The sequence below is a fragment of the Mya arenaria genome, chromosome 13 (genome assembly GCF_026914265.1).
Source record: "Mya arenaria isolate MELC-2E11 chromosome 13, ASM2691426v1".
In the NCBI taxonomy this organism is placed as follows: domain Eukaryota; kingdom Metazoa; phylum Mollusca; class Bivalvia; order Myida; family Myidae; genus Mya; species Mya arenaria.
This window is the reverse complement of record NC_069134.1, coordinates 10,626,254-10,642,855: the sequence shown is the minus strand read 5'-3', so window position 1 is coordinate 10,642,855 and position 16,602 is coordinate 10,626,254. Positions and strand designations below refer to the sequence as shown.

The following is a 16,602-nucleotide window of genomic DNA, read 5'->3' as shown; positions in this document are numbered from 1 at the left end:
AACCCATTTACCTTTCCCATTACATAACTATTATAATAGTTAATGAAATCAGAACATAGCTTCATGCAGCTAGTTTATCATCTAAGACAAAACAATTACTAAAATACTATATTTTATATATTAAAACAGAAAATCTATTTGTCTATTCTTATTTGTTGTCAATTGCCATTAATGTTATCTGCATATATCCTTACTATGCTGTATCCTAAATTCTATCATTTTATTTTAAAAATCAATAAAGAAAAATAAATTGTAATTTAGATCTCATGTTTGGAGATTTTATGGCTTATGTTGTAAGGTAAATTGTGGTTACGCACTGCTCATGAAAATCCTCTACAGTGCATTAATTAAGAAACAGTTTTAAGGACGGAAACCTTTCATTTTGGTATTAAACCTTTCGCTTTAAGCCAGAATTGCATGAAATTCATACCCTACCGGTATGTGGAAAAAAACATATGCACATTCCTACCAAAAATAAAAATGCTCGTGAAAAGGATTTTTGCTCCATGTTTTACATCAATTTCAAGGTTTTCAGCGTTGCTAATTTCACCCATAAGGTTAATGATGCCATATAGTTCTTATAACGTTTATGATCACATTCAAATTTTGCACAATGTGTCAAGAAAGAAATGGATTATTTGATATCAATAAAATGTTGAATTACTTTTCATATGAAGTTTGTATCATGCAAACTGTTTTTAAGTATTTTGCAACCAAAATTCTATTCAATCTGCTCTTTTCAAATGCTTAAATGAAATTGTGTTCAACAGTATTAGTTTCCTTAGCAACGTTTATGTAAATGCTATATGGTCATATCTACATACTTTAATTATGTGTCTTAAATAAACCTAAACAGGTGACTCTTTAAAAAGTTAGATCAACATAACATAACTATATTGATATCAAAAAATATAAAGCATGTCCACAAACTTTACCAACAGCCCTGGTATAAAATAACAAATGTATAAGGGTTTTCTTTACTAACGCAATTGTTCAAATAAAAATGAATTACATGCCTAATATTTATTTCCTATCATCCTAATTCTACTATATCTATCAAGTGTTACAGGGTGAGGTCAACACAGCAACTGTTACAAATGGCATGTTAAATCTCAGTTGGGACAGTTAAGTCAATTCAAAGACAAACTTTAGTAAGAAAGCCATTCATAAGAGCGGGAAATTCATTCAGGCGTGATTTAATAACATTAGAAATCGATCTTTAAGGATTTGGGGGCACTTTCAGAAGATTCCACAGTAAGAAACAGGAAATCTTAACATTATTTCAAGGATTATAAAATTATAAGGGCCTGTTTTATAAAAGAATTCTAGTTGTAACCGAACTTAGCATCATACTTTTGCATGGGGTAAATCAAGTTGCTGGCGTCTGTGGGTTGTCCCTACAGACTTAAGTTTCTTTTCAAGTTACAACAAATATCCTTCATTGAAACAAACTCTCAGATATTCTGACAAAAATTTGGAGACAGAAGAGACTATAGAAATTTTAAAATTAAAAATGAGCATATGTTGACACAATTATATTGAAAGAAACAAGAACATTCCGCCCCAATTTGAACAATGAATCGTGTAGGAGCAGATGCAGGCTCGTATAATGAACACTAAAGCAGCTTACGGCCAGGATGCTATCTGTGTCTACCTCGATGTTGCCCTCGTCACAGTAACCAACTGAAATGTAACACATCGTTTTATATCAAATGCATTAATAAAAGCAACCGTTACGCTGATTATAGAAAATAATTATGCTTTGAAGCAATTTAAGTTAATAGACTAAGCTAAATTTTATTCAAAAGTATCCTTTTTCAATTTTCAGGCCACAATTCAATAGTTCCTAAATTGAAATTACTGTTAAAAGGCTTTAATTGAAAAACATGAATGATAAGATCTTAATTTCAGAGCGAAAACTGTACAGGCAAATCAAACTTTACTACAAGTTGTATAATTTTTAAGGATACAGATAAATATTTTCTATTTCAAAAGATGGTGCCACAACTACAACATGTAGATTTTTTAATTGCTCCTTCATGTATATCTGTTCACAAATGACTAAACACATAAGGGAAAAAGATGAGATGCCTGCAAAACACAATGCAGCTATTTGAACATCACATCATTCTTGCATAAACAAAACAATCACATTAAATCTGCATGATTACGATTGCAAAAACCTTCATTTTACTCCATAAAATACCAATCAGTATTCAAATGCATTCTGAAAGGGAAGTATTGTCTAAATGACATTACATAATTTAAGCATAAACATGGTTAGTTTCACTTTAAACAAAACAATAAAAAGAAGTCAAATAAATAGTGAAGAGAACAGGGGCAAGTTGCTTAGGCAGAGAGTGCCACATAACACAACATAGCTCTCTGTGAGAGTTTCACATAATACCACAGGGTGCCATGTGAGTGTGTCACATAATACCATAGGGCCCCACTAAGAGTGCCACAAAAATACCACAGGGCGTTTTGTGAGAGTGCAACATAATACCACAGGGCGCTATGTGAGAGTGTCACATAATACCACAGGGCACTATGTGAGTGTGTCACATAATAACGCAGGGCGCTATGTGAGTGTGCCACATAATACGCTATGTGAGTGTGCCACATGATACCACAGGGCGCTCTGTGAGTGTGTCACATAATACCACAGGGCGCTCTGTGAGTGTGCCACATAATACCACAGGGCGCTATGTGAGTGTATCACATAATAGCACAGGGCGCTCTGTGAGTGTGCCACATAATACCACAGGGCGCCATGTGAGTGTGTCACATAGTACCACAGCAAGCCATGTGAGTCTGTCACATAATACCATAGGGCGCTCTGTGAGTGTGCCACATAATACCACAGGGCGCTATGTGAGTGTATCACATAATACCACAGGGCGCTCTGTGAGTGTGCCACATAATACCACCGGGCGCCATGTGAGTGTGTCACATAGTACCACAGCAAGCCATGTGAGTGTGTCACATAATACCACAGGGCGCTCTGTGAGTGTGCCACATAATACCACAGGGCGTCATGTGAGAGTGCCACATAATACCACAGGGCACTATGTGAGTGTGTCACATAATACCGCAGGGCGCTATGTGAGTGTGCCACATAATACGCTATGTGAGTGTGCCACATAATACCACAGGGCGCTCTGTGAGTGTGCCACATAATACCACAGGGCGCTATGTGAGTGTATCACATAATACCACAGGGCGCTCTGTGAGTGTGCCACATAATACCACAGGGCGCCATGTGAGTGTGTCACATAGTACCACAGCAAGCCATGTGAGTGTGTCACCTAATACCACAGGGTGCCATGTGAGTGTGCCACATAATATCACAGGGCGCTATGTGAGTGTGTCACATAATACCACAGGGTGCCATGTGAGTGTGTCACATAATACCACAGGGCACTCTGTGAGTGTGCCACATAATACCACAGGGCGCTATGTGAGTGTATCACATAATACCACAGGGCGCTCTGTGAGTGTGCCACATAATACCACAGGGCGCTCTGTGAGTGTGTCACATAATACCACAGGGTGCCATGTGAGTGTGTCACATAAAACCACAGGGCGCCATGTGAGTGTGTCACATAATACCACAGGGCGCTCTGTGAGTGTGTCACATAATACCACAGGGCACTATGTGAGAGTGCCACATAATACCACAGGGCGCTATGTGAGAGTACAACATAATACCACAGGGCGCCATGTGAGTGTGCCACATAATACAAAAGGGCGCTCTGTGAGTGTGTCACATAATACCACAGGGCGCCATGTGAGTGTGTCACATAATACCACAGGGTGCCATGTGAGTGTGTCACATAATACCACAGGGTGCCATGTGAGTGTGTCACATAATACCACAGGGTGCCATGTGAGTGTGTCACATAATACCACAGGGCGCTATGTGAGTGTGTCAAATAATACCACAGGGCGCCATATGAGAGTGCAACATAATATCCAACCACCTAGCCCTAAGTGGGAGTGCCACATACCTTACCTAAGCAACAACTAAAGTCATAATAGATAGATGCAATATCTACTAGCGTACTGTTGCATAGGAGTCAGTTGATAGCGCTCCAAAGTAAATAGCCTAAGCTATTTGCCCTGTTCATCAATTTTTGTAGCCAAACAGGAATTGAACTAGAGAACAGTAGCAATATAGCTAAAACATCCAAAACTATGATATACAACATAATTATTATCAGACAATATGAGATCATAAACCTATGGAACACCAAATCTAATTATTTGAAGAGCTCTTCAATTGAATTGAAGACCTCATTAATGGTCTTTATTTTTTGTTGCTATCATTATATAATTATTGCTTCAAGTTAATTAATGAGGAAACAACTGATTAGTCGATAGCTCCAATTTTAACAAATTTTTAATTAGGCCAAAAAAGAAAAATTCTTTCTTTCCAATTACATAGATCTAGAAATAAATAGGATTGGTAGGTAGGAATAACTTTTCTCCTTTTTTGAGAACCGGGATTCTGTACAAAACTAACCTATAGCACGGTATATCCCTATTGTAGAAAGTTATAAATATAAAAGGTCAAATTTTACCATAAATTAATTTTTTTTAGGAAACCTAAATTTTTTTAACACAATGGCAAAAAAACGTGTAAGGTCAGAGGGAAGAAATATGGTCGGTCGGGTTAGTGGAAGCAGACAATTATTTTTGTTACACCTTATCCATAATTAATTTGAAGATAGGATTTATTCTATTAATGAACTTTGATTTGGTGATAACATTTCAAATGAATTAAAGAGGTCTCTAATTTATTTGGAGATAGCTCTAATTCAAGCTCTTCAATTCTATTGATTTTGAGATTTCTAATGCTATCATTAATTTGATTGGGGCCCTCTTTAATCGATTGAAGGAAGTCTATAATTACTTGAAGATCTCTTTAAATAGTTTAGGTAACGAAGATTTGGCATTCCATACAAACTATCAACAACATTCAATGCTAAAAAATATATGCATAACCTAACTAGTATTTGTGCATACAATGAGGAAGTGTTCAACTACCATTCAGTTAACATTCAGATCAACAGACTTCCATTTTGATATCCCACTTTATCTAAAAGAAAAATACACATATTTAAGGGCCGGCAGCGATGCAAAAGTGGGTGGGGAAGGTCAAAAACTAAAACGCTTAAATATTACATGTTTTATTTAAACTTGAGAAACGATCTCTTGGGGAGTGAAACATTTATTCTTGGCAACATGTTTTGGGTTTGTTAGGAGTTAAGCAAATTTTACACAACTTATTTTTTTTAACAGATTTTGGATCAAAAAGCATTCACATTATTACAGAAAGGTCTGTCGACACTTGTAGTTTGTTTTTATGTCAACACAAAGCCACAAGACATTGTTGATTGGGCAGTTTTGATAAATTTGACTCACAAACATATTCCTTTTGTATTAAGACATTTCCGGGAAAACGTAAATACTTTTTGATGGGAACTCTGATAAAATATTCTTTTGTAAAAAATGTTCAACCCCTAATTACAGCTTTTCATGTTGCATCAGATATATGAGTCATGCTTGTTAAATATTGAACCTCAAAACTAAATAGAAGTTGATCTTTTAAAACATTTAAAATTTTGGTCCCTCAATTGACTTTTGCATCACCGCCGACCCTTAATAATTGAAGATGGAAACAATGTAGAAATCTTTTCATTTCCCAATTATTTGCAAGAAAAACTAATTGCTAAATAAAAACAATAAGTTTTAGATAAGAAAAACACACAGTTATTTTATGAGATGATATCAAAATGGAAGCAATGGTGTGTTAGTGAAGGTGGAGATAAAGTATGTGAGGGTGTTTACTTAGTTCTGTCGGCTCGGCTCCTTTAGCTGAAACATGAAACAACAACATGCCATACCAAATGCACAAACACAATGCACACAGGGAAACATACTGCGCTCACCTCATCCAATACTTATATTCACTTAATGACAATACATACAGGTTCACAATTAAGATAACTTGCCAAAATCCTACAGTAAGTTCAAAAAAAAAATAGTATATATTGTAATTAATAACACTTGAAGGGAACATTTTTTGCAGAGTGAGTGCCTGCAGCAACTTAGTTACAATCTTTATATACTACAGATAATTACTACCAGTAACAGTTTCATATGCTTCTGAAATGCACGTTGGTGTTCTAGTAATAGGAATACAATAATGCACTCTGATGAAATGACAGTTACAAGGGGTTACTCCATGCACCATACTATTATGGGTTGTTCTCCTAAAAATGTGGTTTAATATATACTAGGCATCAGGCAATGTATGACAACAGAAAATGCACCATGGCCCAAATTCACCTATGTCTCAGTCCAGCGCTACAGATACTTTTTACTTCAAGTGTATTGCCCTAAGGCCAGAGTTTTTATATCTTTAGATTTACGGGAGCGCCGTACCTAAATATTGCAAAACCCAAATAAAAATAAAATTCATTTTCGTAGTTTTATTTTTATTTTTTCCGACGGACGTTGTTCCAATGTTAAGAAGAAAATAAAATTAGTGTTCTATAACCCATATCTCAGAACCAACTGCTGTACCAATTGTCATTCATTATCGGTCTTTTTACTGCACATACCACGTAAACCAGTCGGAAATACGCGGGGAAACAGAACAGGTACCCGTTACCATAACAACGTCCTGTCAAAAGTGGAAGTAGTTAATGTCATACCCCTTATTTCTCGCAATTTCTGCAGCTATATTGAAAGGTTTTACTACAAAGACGTTCCGATGTTTATGTTTCTTTATTTAAATCAAACCGGGGAGAACTTAAAGTGTATTTATTGTGATTTTTTTTTGTAGATTCAGCATGTTGTTCGCAATTCGTGGAATGATTGCGCAACTTCCCGGCAAAAGAAGGAGACAGAAATTCGTGGGTTGTGTTGTCCATTAAAAGTCATTGGCGCACGTCGTATATTAACAAGAATAAATAGGATTACAGCGCAAAAATGTATAGCTTCTGACAAACATAAACTGCAAAATGATATTGTGTTCATCATAGTCAAAATGGATATTTTTTTCTAAATTTGACTCTGAGGAGCATTGAACACACTGCTTCACGATCACATATTTGAAGAGAAAAACACAAGGTATCGTGATATGTCCGTAGTTGTTAATTAGTTTAATAATGATCTAGAATTTAAATCGAAAATGATGTAAGAATAACATATATATATAGTGTGTGTTTCTGATAAGACAGAAAAAAAATCTGAACATAAGATATTTGGCAGTCACTGCAAGAAGTTATACTGATCGGTTGCTCATTGCCAGCGGGCATAGCTGGAATAGGAAGGATATTGTTCAGGACTGATTCTAAAATCAGTTCTTAGACCCGGTTTTTTGAAACATATAACACTTGTCAAATTTATCTTAATGCTCCCGAATTTTCTTTGGTGAAGTACATAAATGTTGATTTTGAATGTCTGTGTATCCGTAAGCCCTGTCAAACTTTGAAGTGAAGAGGAATTTCCATCAGGGCTTGGACTTTATTTGGTAATATTTTCTATATAAAAACCACATCACGTAAATTGTCACGGTGCTATTTCGTTAAAAAAAGAAAAACACATTTGACCTCCTTTAATACCGTGTCTGAAACTTTGTTCAATGTTTGAATACTTCACAATGGAAAGGATATGCTTATATTGTGGGCAAAAGGTTAGAAATGGCCATTTTAACTTCTTTATTACACTGACATGTTTCATAAAATCTATGGGTTGATAATATATGCACCACATATGCATAGATGCATTCGAACAAATATATACAACTAATTTCAATAAGCGTTTGAACTGACAGTGTTGAGGTCAATATTTTCAGTCTTTAAAAGGACCTTTAAATTATGCTTTTGAAACTTTATGGTGATCTTTCACCCTTTGTTCAGCCTATGAAATAGCTGACACAAGTTAGGTGTGTTTTGTCTTCATAATATAAGAAGGTTTAAAAAATAAAAAAAATCGGAGAAAAATCTATTTAATTTTTATTTATTTCTTCTTCGGGACATTTTATGCATTTTATTTTTATTTTTATTTCCTCCTCCTTACCCAACTTTTTGAAAAATCTCCCGTAAATCTAAAGATAAAAAAACTCTGGCCTAATGCATTTGTTTTATGTGTATTGTGCACCTTCGTTTCATTCAACAAGATGCTAATGCGGCAACACCCCATTAAAGCTAAATCAGGAAAATATTTTGAAGATTTTACCTAGTGACCTAGTTTTTACCTAAGTAGACCCATATTCGCAAATGTTTAAGACAACATGTAGACAAGTATTCTGACAAAGTTTTATAACAATTGGATAAAAATATTATGAAACAAAAAAAAAGAATATGAAATGGTGAAAATATTTCCTAAGATTTGACCTAGTAACGTAGTTTTTGATCTGAGGTGACCCATATTCACAAATGTTCAAGAAGAATGTAGACAAGTATTCTGACAGTCTTATTGACTTTATGGGGGAAAAAATGAATTTATGACATGGGGGAAAAAACTTTAACATATTATAAACAATATTTTAAGACAGAATGCCCGGTTTTTGCCATTCTACAACCTGTAATTTTTCAATGAAAAATCTGGCTAATAAGAGCTAATGGTGATTGTTAAAATCTTTTGGCACACTGAAGTGCAAACATACATGTGTTCCAACTACATAAAAAAACAGCGTACTTCAAGGGAAATCACTGCGTAGGAGTTGAAGTAATTCTATATCCGTTTAGCGGCTAACTTCAGTTTGGTGAAAATAGTTTCTCTCGAAATGGTGGTAAATTAATTGTAGTAATAGTACGCCCTTATAACAACTATTCATACTGATATTAAGATATGTTTGATTTGAATTGTAGTTGGCGCATTATAAAGCATATTTACACCAATTACGACTCCATCTGCAGCTCTGTCAGAGTCTCATTTTGACATCAAAAATGTAATTATTTTGTAAAATGGCTCTTATCAGAGTCAACACAGCTACTTCTGTTACATAACATTTTCTACAATCAAGTAAAACTGTTCTGTACAAAATTGTTATATTCAAGATATTTTGAATTTTTTAAGAATTTGTTTTTCTGAGCCTGGGTCTCTGACTCAGACATTGGTGAACTGATCCAGTTAATATAACTATACATATAAATGTATGGCAAATGCTTGGAACTAGCAATGAACTTTTCACTTGAAGTCAAATGTTGTTTTTTTTTTTAAAAGACTAGATGTCCATCAAAGCAGATCTACTCTCCTTCAAAATAACAGCATAGGCCTGGCAAAAATCACCACCCGAGACTCTTACTCCCTGACAATACATACTTTTCATGGTGGTGGTGATCCGAATAAGACACTTTCCCGATGGGTTGTCAACCATCCGTATAATGTCCACAGTGTCCCCCTCATTCACCGCGATTTCCCCACCCTTCTTCTTCTTAGGAGTTGCCGTCGCCTTTATTCGTCCCTTCCCAACACATAGGGACAGCACCTCTAACTTCACATTTAGCTCCTTAGCAAGCTTTTTCATCTTCTTCTCTGCCTAAAATAGAATGAAAATTAATTATTTTCCAATTATGAACTAAAATTGACATTTAGAAAATTCTAGATACTAAGACAATAAACCTGTTTTAAATATTTTGCTGAAAAAAATTGTACATAAGCAGTTCTCAAAACATGTTTATGAGCAACATCAAAAGCCATCTTGAAGATCAACATAATTAATTATTCTTTCTGGCATTTTGCTTATGATTTCCAAAATCTTTTAGAATACTGACAAAACCATGTGTTATTCAAACCTCTTTTCTTTCTTTCTCTTTTCTCTTTTCCTCCTTTTCTTTTTCTTTCCTCAGCCTTTCTTCTTCCTTTTCTCTCTCCTTGCGCTCTCTTTCAATTTCTTTGGGGTCTTTTGGTGTTTCAGACTGGTTAGTTTCAGGAATGTCAGATTGTGAGCTTTCAGAAGGTGTCGAAAGGTGACCTCTGGGATGAGGTGTGGAGGGTGGGGCAGGGGGCTCTGGTCTTGGAGGAGGCGGCTCTTCTGGCTCTATCATGTCTTCTCTGATTATAGATTATTTTGAAAAATAAGCATTTGGTTCTTGGTAATAATATCCAAGAGTTATTATATATTTCGTTTTTTGCTTAATAGTGAATACTTAAAACTAAAAAAAGTAAGAATGATATACACTTGAAAAGGTCATGTGGCACTTTCATCTATATTTTAAAATCTGATAAGAAGGGATTGAAAATCAGTCCACAATCATAATGGATCATGGAAATTAATCAGTCAGGCCATTTCAACATATTTGATTCTGCAATCAAAATCAAAGCATCATAAAAATTATTTAACTTAGGTGCATATATTAATAACCATCTCCATTTTATTTTTTTCAAGTGAATTTAACAATGAATAAAAATGCTTGAAATATCTTATGTTGTTGTTTTTTTATGCAGTATTTTTTTTTTTTTTTAATAATAATTAAGTTTGTTGTTTAGCTAAATAGGAAGTGCTTGACAATGTTGTTATTTTATTTTTTAAGAGACTTCTACCATATAGCTATAATTGATTCTGAAATGTTGAAATCAATTATCCATGACCTCAGTCTATTATCCATGACCTCAGTCTATATTTGTCAACTCTTTTGTCAACTAATTTTGATTTTAGACAATTATTGTTTTAACCTATTAATAAGTAGTACTAGTTGAAGTATATGCATGTAGAATTAACATATTGCTGAATGGCTAACCCATTTGCACAATGGTTCCTTGGAAAAACCTATGTACTCATTCTGCTGGACTTCATGCAGCTCCTCTGTCTCAGGAGCTATGTACTTACTCAGCCGGAGCTTCATACAGCTCATCTGTCTCATGAGCTATATACTTACTAAGCCGGAGCTTCATACAGCTCCTCTGTCTCAGGAGCTATGTACTTACTCAGCCAGAGCTTCATACAGCTCATCTGTCTCAGGAGCTATGTACTTACTCAGCCGGAGCTTCATACAGCTCATCTGTCTCAGGAGCTATGTACTTACTCAGGTAGGGCTTCATACAGCTTATCTGTCTCAGGAGCTATGTACTTACTCAGCCAGAGCTTCATACAGCTCCTCTGTCTCAGGAGCTATGTACTTACTCAGCCAGAGCTTCATACAGCTCATCTGTCTCAGGAGCTATGTACTTACTCAGGTAGGGCTTCATACAGCTCATCTGTCTCAGGAGCTATGTACTTACTCAGCCGGAGCTTCATACAGCTCCTCTGTCTCAGGAGCTATGTACTTACTCAGCCGGAGCTTCATACAGCTCATCTGTCTCAGGAGCTATGTACTTACTAAGCCGGAGCTTCATACAGCTCATCTGTCTCAGGAGCTATGTACTTACTCAGGTAGGGCTTCATACAGCTCATCTGTCTCAGGAGCTATGTACTTACTCAGCCAGAGCTTCATACAGCTCCTCTGTCTCAGGAGCTATGTACTTACTCAGCCAGAGCTTCATACAGCTCATCTGTCTCAGGAGCTATGTACTTACTCAGGTAGGGCTTCAAACAGCTCCTCTGTCTCAGGAGCTATGTACTTACTCAGGTAGGGCTTCATACAGCTCATCTGTCTCATGAGCTATATACTTACTCAGGTAGGGCTTCATACAGCTCATCTGTCTCATGAGCTATGTACTTACTCAGGTAGGGCTTCATACAGCTCATCTGTCTCATGAGCTATGTACTTACTCAGGTAGGGCTTCATACAGCTCATCTGTCTCATGAGCTATGTACTTACTCAGGTAGGGCTTCATACAGCTCATCTGTCTCATGAGCTATGTACTCACTAGGGTAGGCATGACGAGCTATGTACTTACTTAGGTAGGGCTTCATAGAGCTCATATGTCTCAGGAGCTATGTATTCACTCAGGAAGGCATGACGAGCTATGTACTTACTTAGGTAGGGCTTCATACAGCTCATCTGTCTCATGAGCTATGTACTCACTAGGGTAGGCATGACGAGCTATGTACTTACTTAGGTAGGGCTTCATAGAGCTCATATGTCTCAGGAGCTATGTATTCACTCAGGAAGGCATGACGAGCTATGTACTTACTCAGGTAGGGCTTCATACAGCTCATCTTTCTCATGTGCTCTGTACTCACTCGGGTAGGCATGACGAGCTATGTACTTACTTAGGTAGAGCTTCATACAGCTCATATGTCTCAGGAGCTATGTATTCACTCAGGAAGGCATGACGAGCTATGTACTTACTCAGGTAGGGCTTCATACAGCTCATCTGCCTCAGGCTCTTCCTCCTGTAACACAGACAGTAGGATATTAGGCTATCAAATCATAACTCATTTTCACTTATATAGTATTGACCTTCTTGCACAAACAGTGATTAGCTTGTATGGATCACGCCCGCCCGAGTCTGTTTCTTGAGGAGAAACCTGAGTATAGTACTTGCCCTAATTCCTCAAACAATCTTAAGTCTCAGATAACAAGATCAAGCCAAGGCCCTCAATTAGCTATTTTTATGTTGAAAAACCGAATAACTTAAGAAACAAACTCAGTTAACTGAAATAAGAAATGATAAGCCTGTTACCCTTAATATTTTTTGGGAAATTGAGGCCTAGGCCGGTATTCTTAAACATCCGAAGTCATTTCTCAAATTAAGTCAATGTCCTAATGTTTTAAAAATGGAATTTAACATAAAAGTATGTATTTTCAATAAAGGCAATGAAAAAAAAGTAATTCAGGAAACATTCAGTTATTATATAATATGATTTGAGAGTTACTTAACTTGACCAGTTATGAAATGACTTAATTAAGATGATGAATACCACAGCTGGTGTCTAATCATTTTAAGAGTCAGGGTCTCATAGGAACCAGTTCTTCTCCCAAACCACTTGGCAGCCTTACCATTCCACTAGAATTGAGGGTGAAATGGTATATAGGTGTCTAGCCCGTTGAAGGTCCTTTTAGGGGCATTTTCTCACGGTATCTCAAAATGGATACCTGTACACTAGTTTCTTAACGTGCATTATTTGATAATCAGCTTTTGTCCCATTTGAGCTAATAGAATCTGGTATGAACTAAACAATAAACATGCACTATGCTAAATAAGCTTTCAGTTATGTATCACACAAATAAAACCCCAATAGCTACTAAATAACTACACATATTTTGTTAAGTCTAAAAAGAGAACAACTATCTAGACTCAAATTTCAAAAAAAAAAGTATTTTAGTAACAATAGCTATATGCAAATGCAAAATGGTTTATTGTTATTATCATAAAGATAATTCCTACCTTGAGTATAAAAATTCTTAAAGAAGTAAATATTACAAAAATTATTAAAAAACACAAATAGTGAGTCTAGCTTAATCGTGTTATAAGGGACTTACGCAGTTTTGAGAAATTGGGGCCAGTGTGTCAAGGATAAGCCAGTTATAATTCACTAATTGGGCAATGACATCACAATTAATGGTCTACTAGCCTGTGTGTCAAGGATAAGCCAGTTATAATTCACTAATTTGGCCATGGCGTCACAATTTTTGGTCTACTAGCCTGTGTGTCAAGGATAAGCCAGTTATAATTCACTAATTGGGCCATGGCATCACAATTATTGGTCTACTAGCCAGAGTGTCAAGGAAAAGCCAGTTATAATTCACTAATTGGGCCATGCATCACAATTAATGGTCTACTTGCCTGTGTGTCAAGGATAAGCCAGTTATAATTCACTAATTGGGCCATGGCGTCACAATCAATGATCTACTAGCCTGTGTGTCAAGGATAAGCCAGTTATAATTCACTTATTAGGCCATGTCGTCATAATTAATGATCTACTAGCCTGTGTGTCAAGGATAAGCCAGTTATAATTCACTAATTGGGCCATGGTGTCACAACTATTGGTCTACTAGCCTGTGTGTCAAGGATAAGCCAGTTATAATTCACTAATTGGACCATGACGTCACAATAAGTTTACTAACCTGTGTGTCAAGGATAAGCCAGTTATAATTCACTATTAGGCCATGACGTCACAATTAATGATCTACTAGCCTGTGTGTCAAGGTTAAGCCAGTTATAATTCACTAATTGGGCCATGGCGTCACAATTAATGATCTACTAGCCTGTGTGTCAAGGATAAGCCAGTCATAATTCACTAATTGGGCCATGGCGTCACAATTAATGATCTACTAGCCTGTGTGTCAAGGATAAGCCAGTTATAATTCACTAATTGGGCCATGGCGTCACAACTATTGGTCTACTAGCCTGTGTGTCAAGAATAAGCCAGTTATAATTCACTAATTGGGCCATGGCGTCACAACTATTGGTCTACTAGCCTGTGTGTCAAGGATAAGCCAGTTTTAATTCACTAATTGGGCCATGGCATCACAACTATTGGTCTACTAGCCTGTGTGTCAAGGATAAGCCAGTTATAATTCACTAATTGAGCCATGGCGTCACAACTATTGGTCTACTAGCCTGTGTGTCAAGAATAAGCCAGTTTTAATTCACTAATTGGGCCATGGCGTCACAGCTATTGGTCTACTAGCCTGTGTGTCAAGGATAAGCCAGTTATAATTCACTAATTGGACCATGGTGTCACAATTAATTTTCTACTAACCTGTGTGTCAAGGATAAGCCAGTTATATTTCACTTATTGGGCCATGGCGTCACAATTAATGATCTACTAGCCTGTGTGTCAAGGATAAGCCAGTTATAATTCACTAATTGGGCCATGGCGTCACAATCAATGATCTACTAGCCTGTGTGTCAAGGATAAGCCAGTTATAATTCACTAATTGGGCCATGGCGTCACAATTAATGATCTACTAGCCTGTGTGTCAAGGATAAGCCAGTTATAATTCAATAATTAGGCCATGGGGTCACAATTATTGGTCTACTAGCCTGTGTGTCAAGGATAAGCCAGTTATAATTCACTAATTGGAACATGACTTCACAATTAATGGTCTACTAGCCTGTGTTTCAACAATAAGCCAGTTTTAAATCACTTACAGTAAAACTGCGGTCGTTTGAACAGGTGGTAGTTCGAAAACCGGCAGTCAGTTGAGGTCAAAGCTTAGTACCAACCATTGTTCCTTCCATTTTCATAAAAAATATACTGCGATGGATTGAAACCAAAATAAGTTGAAGAGTCGAACACCAGTCGCAGGTCCCAATTACACAAATCATGCGCAAAACCTTATGATTACCTCGAATTTCACACATTTTCCTGAAAGCATGCTCCAAAATAAACAAACAATTATCAGGTGTTAAAATTTTCGCAAGTTGTAAGAATTGCAATAACAGATGAAAGGGATTTTAAAAAGTGTGAAAAACCGATTGTCACCGTTTACGCATGGCTGATAATACTTGACGAGGGCATTTGAGAAAATTTTAAAAGTTAATGACGAGATTTTAATCATGTATCTATGCTGTTTGTTTAGAAAATGTGTTCTTTCTTGTAAAAAAAAAAACTTTGCTATTTATTCTTTTATTGGTTTTTCTTTTACATTTTCACATTTAGTATACGACAGCTTTTGAACATATGAGAGATTTCCACAACGCAAAACATAATTGGTGCCGAAATACACTGACCTCTTCAAACTTTGAAAATACATTTCATAACAGACTTAAATGGAAACTTGGGTCGTTCTAAACATCAGATTATTCGAGGTTTTCACAGTTTTACTGTATTACAAATCAAACATGGGCCTTTAACCTGTTTTTACAATGTACAAAATACTCCTGATATAACACTCACTATAGGTTTGACCTCCACCTCTGAGTACTCCTCCTGTGGTCCTTCATCTGAAAATAGTGCTTAAAAATTAGGAAGGTGTTATCAATTTTCTGCTGTAAAGTTTCAATATAATAACAGTTACTTATGAACAAGTTTGAAATGGGATAAATAAATTCAATTATACGAAAAATTTGAGAAGAAATTACAATATTATAAAAAGCATACTTTCTAAAATATCTATATGAAACTTGAGTCTAGAGCAGTAACAGAAGTGATGAATATCTTTAGAAGCCTGGACACAGGAAAAGTTAATAATGTGACGTATTTGACAGGACAGCTCCCCAATATATAACTATTATAAATAGTAATAAATAGTTAAAATATTAAATATACAGTTAGTGTTTTATATAATGAGATTTATAGAATAATGGTGTTAAAAGCAAGCTGGAAGACAAACAATTTCAAAGAAATCTATCTTAACTAAAAGCTGCCCTAGCATTATGGGAAATTTAAAGCTTAGCTGTGTGCAAATCTTGAAATGCTGTCACAAAATGAAAAATGTTTTGAAATTTGTTTCAAATATGGAATTTTATTGAAAGAATAGTTGCAAGTATAAACTTTATACTAAGATGCTTTTAATATGGTTGTTTTTAACAAACTCCTGGGAAACCTTTTATATGTAGTATGATTATATGAAGTATTATCGATATTTCCTTCCTCAATTTTGTTTTATTTGACAATCATTTACAGTACAATCTTGCACAAATCGCAATACCCCATGGGAAAATCAATTACCGGTAATGCATTTACATTACCCAAAATAACAAGTGGGTAAAAATACCACTACTCCAGACTTTGGGGTAAGTTTGCCCCAA

General features: G+C 35.9%; 1 protein-coding gene across 12 annotated transcripts in view; it reads right to left on the bottom strand.

Annotated features, from left to right (window-relative positions):
• Positions 1-16,602, bottom strand: part of LOC128213684 (FYN-binding protein 1-like) — a 50,576-nt gene that overhangs the window by 11,521 nt on the left and 22,453 nt on the right. For 9 of the 12 annotated variants that reach the window (XM_052919677.1, XM_052919681.1, XM_052919674.1 and 6 more), the window contains 6 exons: positions 15,749-15,795; positions 12,252-12,295; positions 9,813-10,071; positions 9,340-9,556; positions 5,854-5,880; positions 1,631-1,683 (listed from right to left, as the gene is read on the bottom strand). In XM_052919677.1, coding sequence (XP_052775637.1) covers positions 1,631-1,683; positions 5,854-5,880; positions 9,340-9,556; positions 9,813-10,071; positions 12,252-12,295; positions 15,749-15,795 — 647 coding nt within the window. The remainder of the gene's footprint in view (positions 1-1,630; positions 1,684-5,853; positions 5,881-9,339; positions 9,557-9,812; positions 10,072-12,251; positions 12,296-15,748; positions 15,796-16,602) is intronic. The other 3 variants (XM_052919678.1, XM_052919680.1, XM_052919682.1) reach the window with 3 other exon arrangements.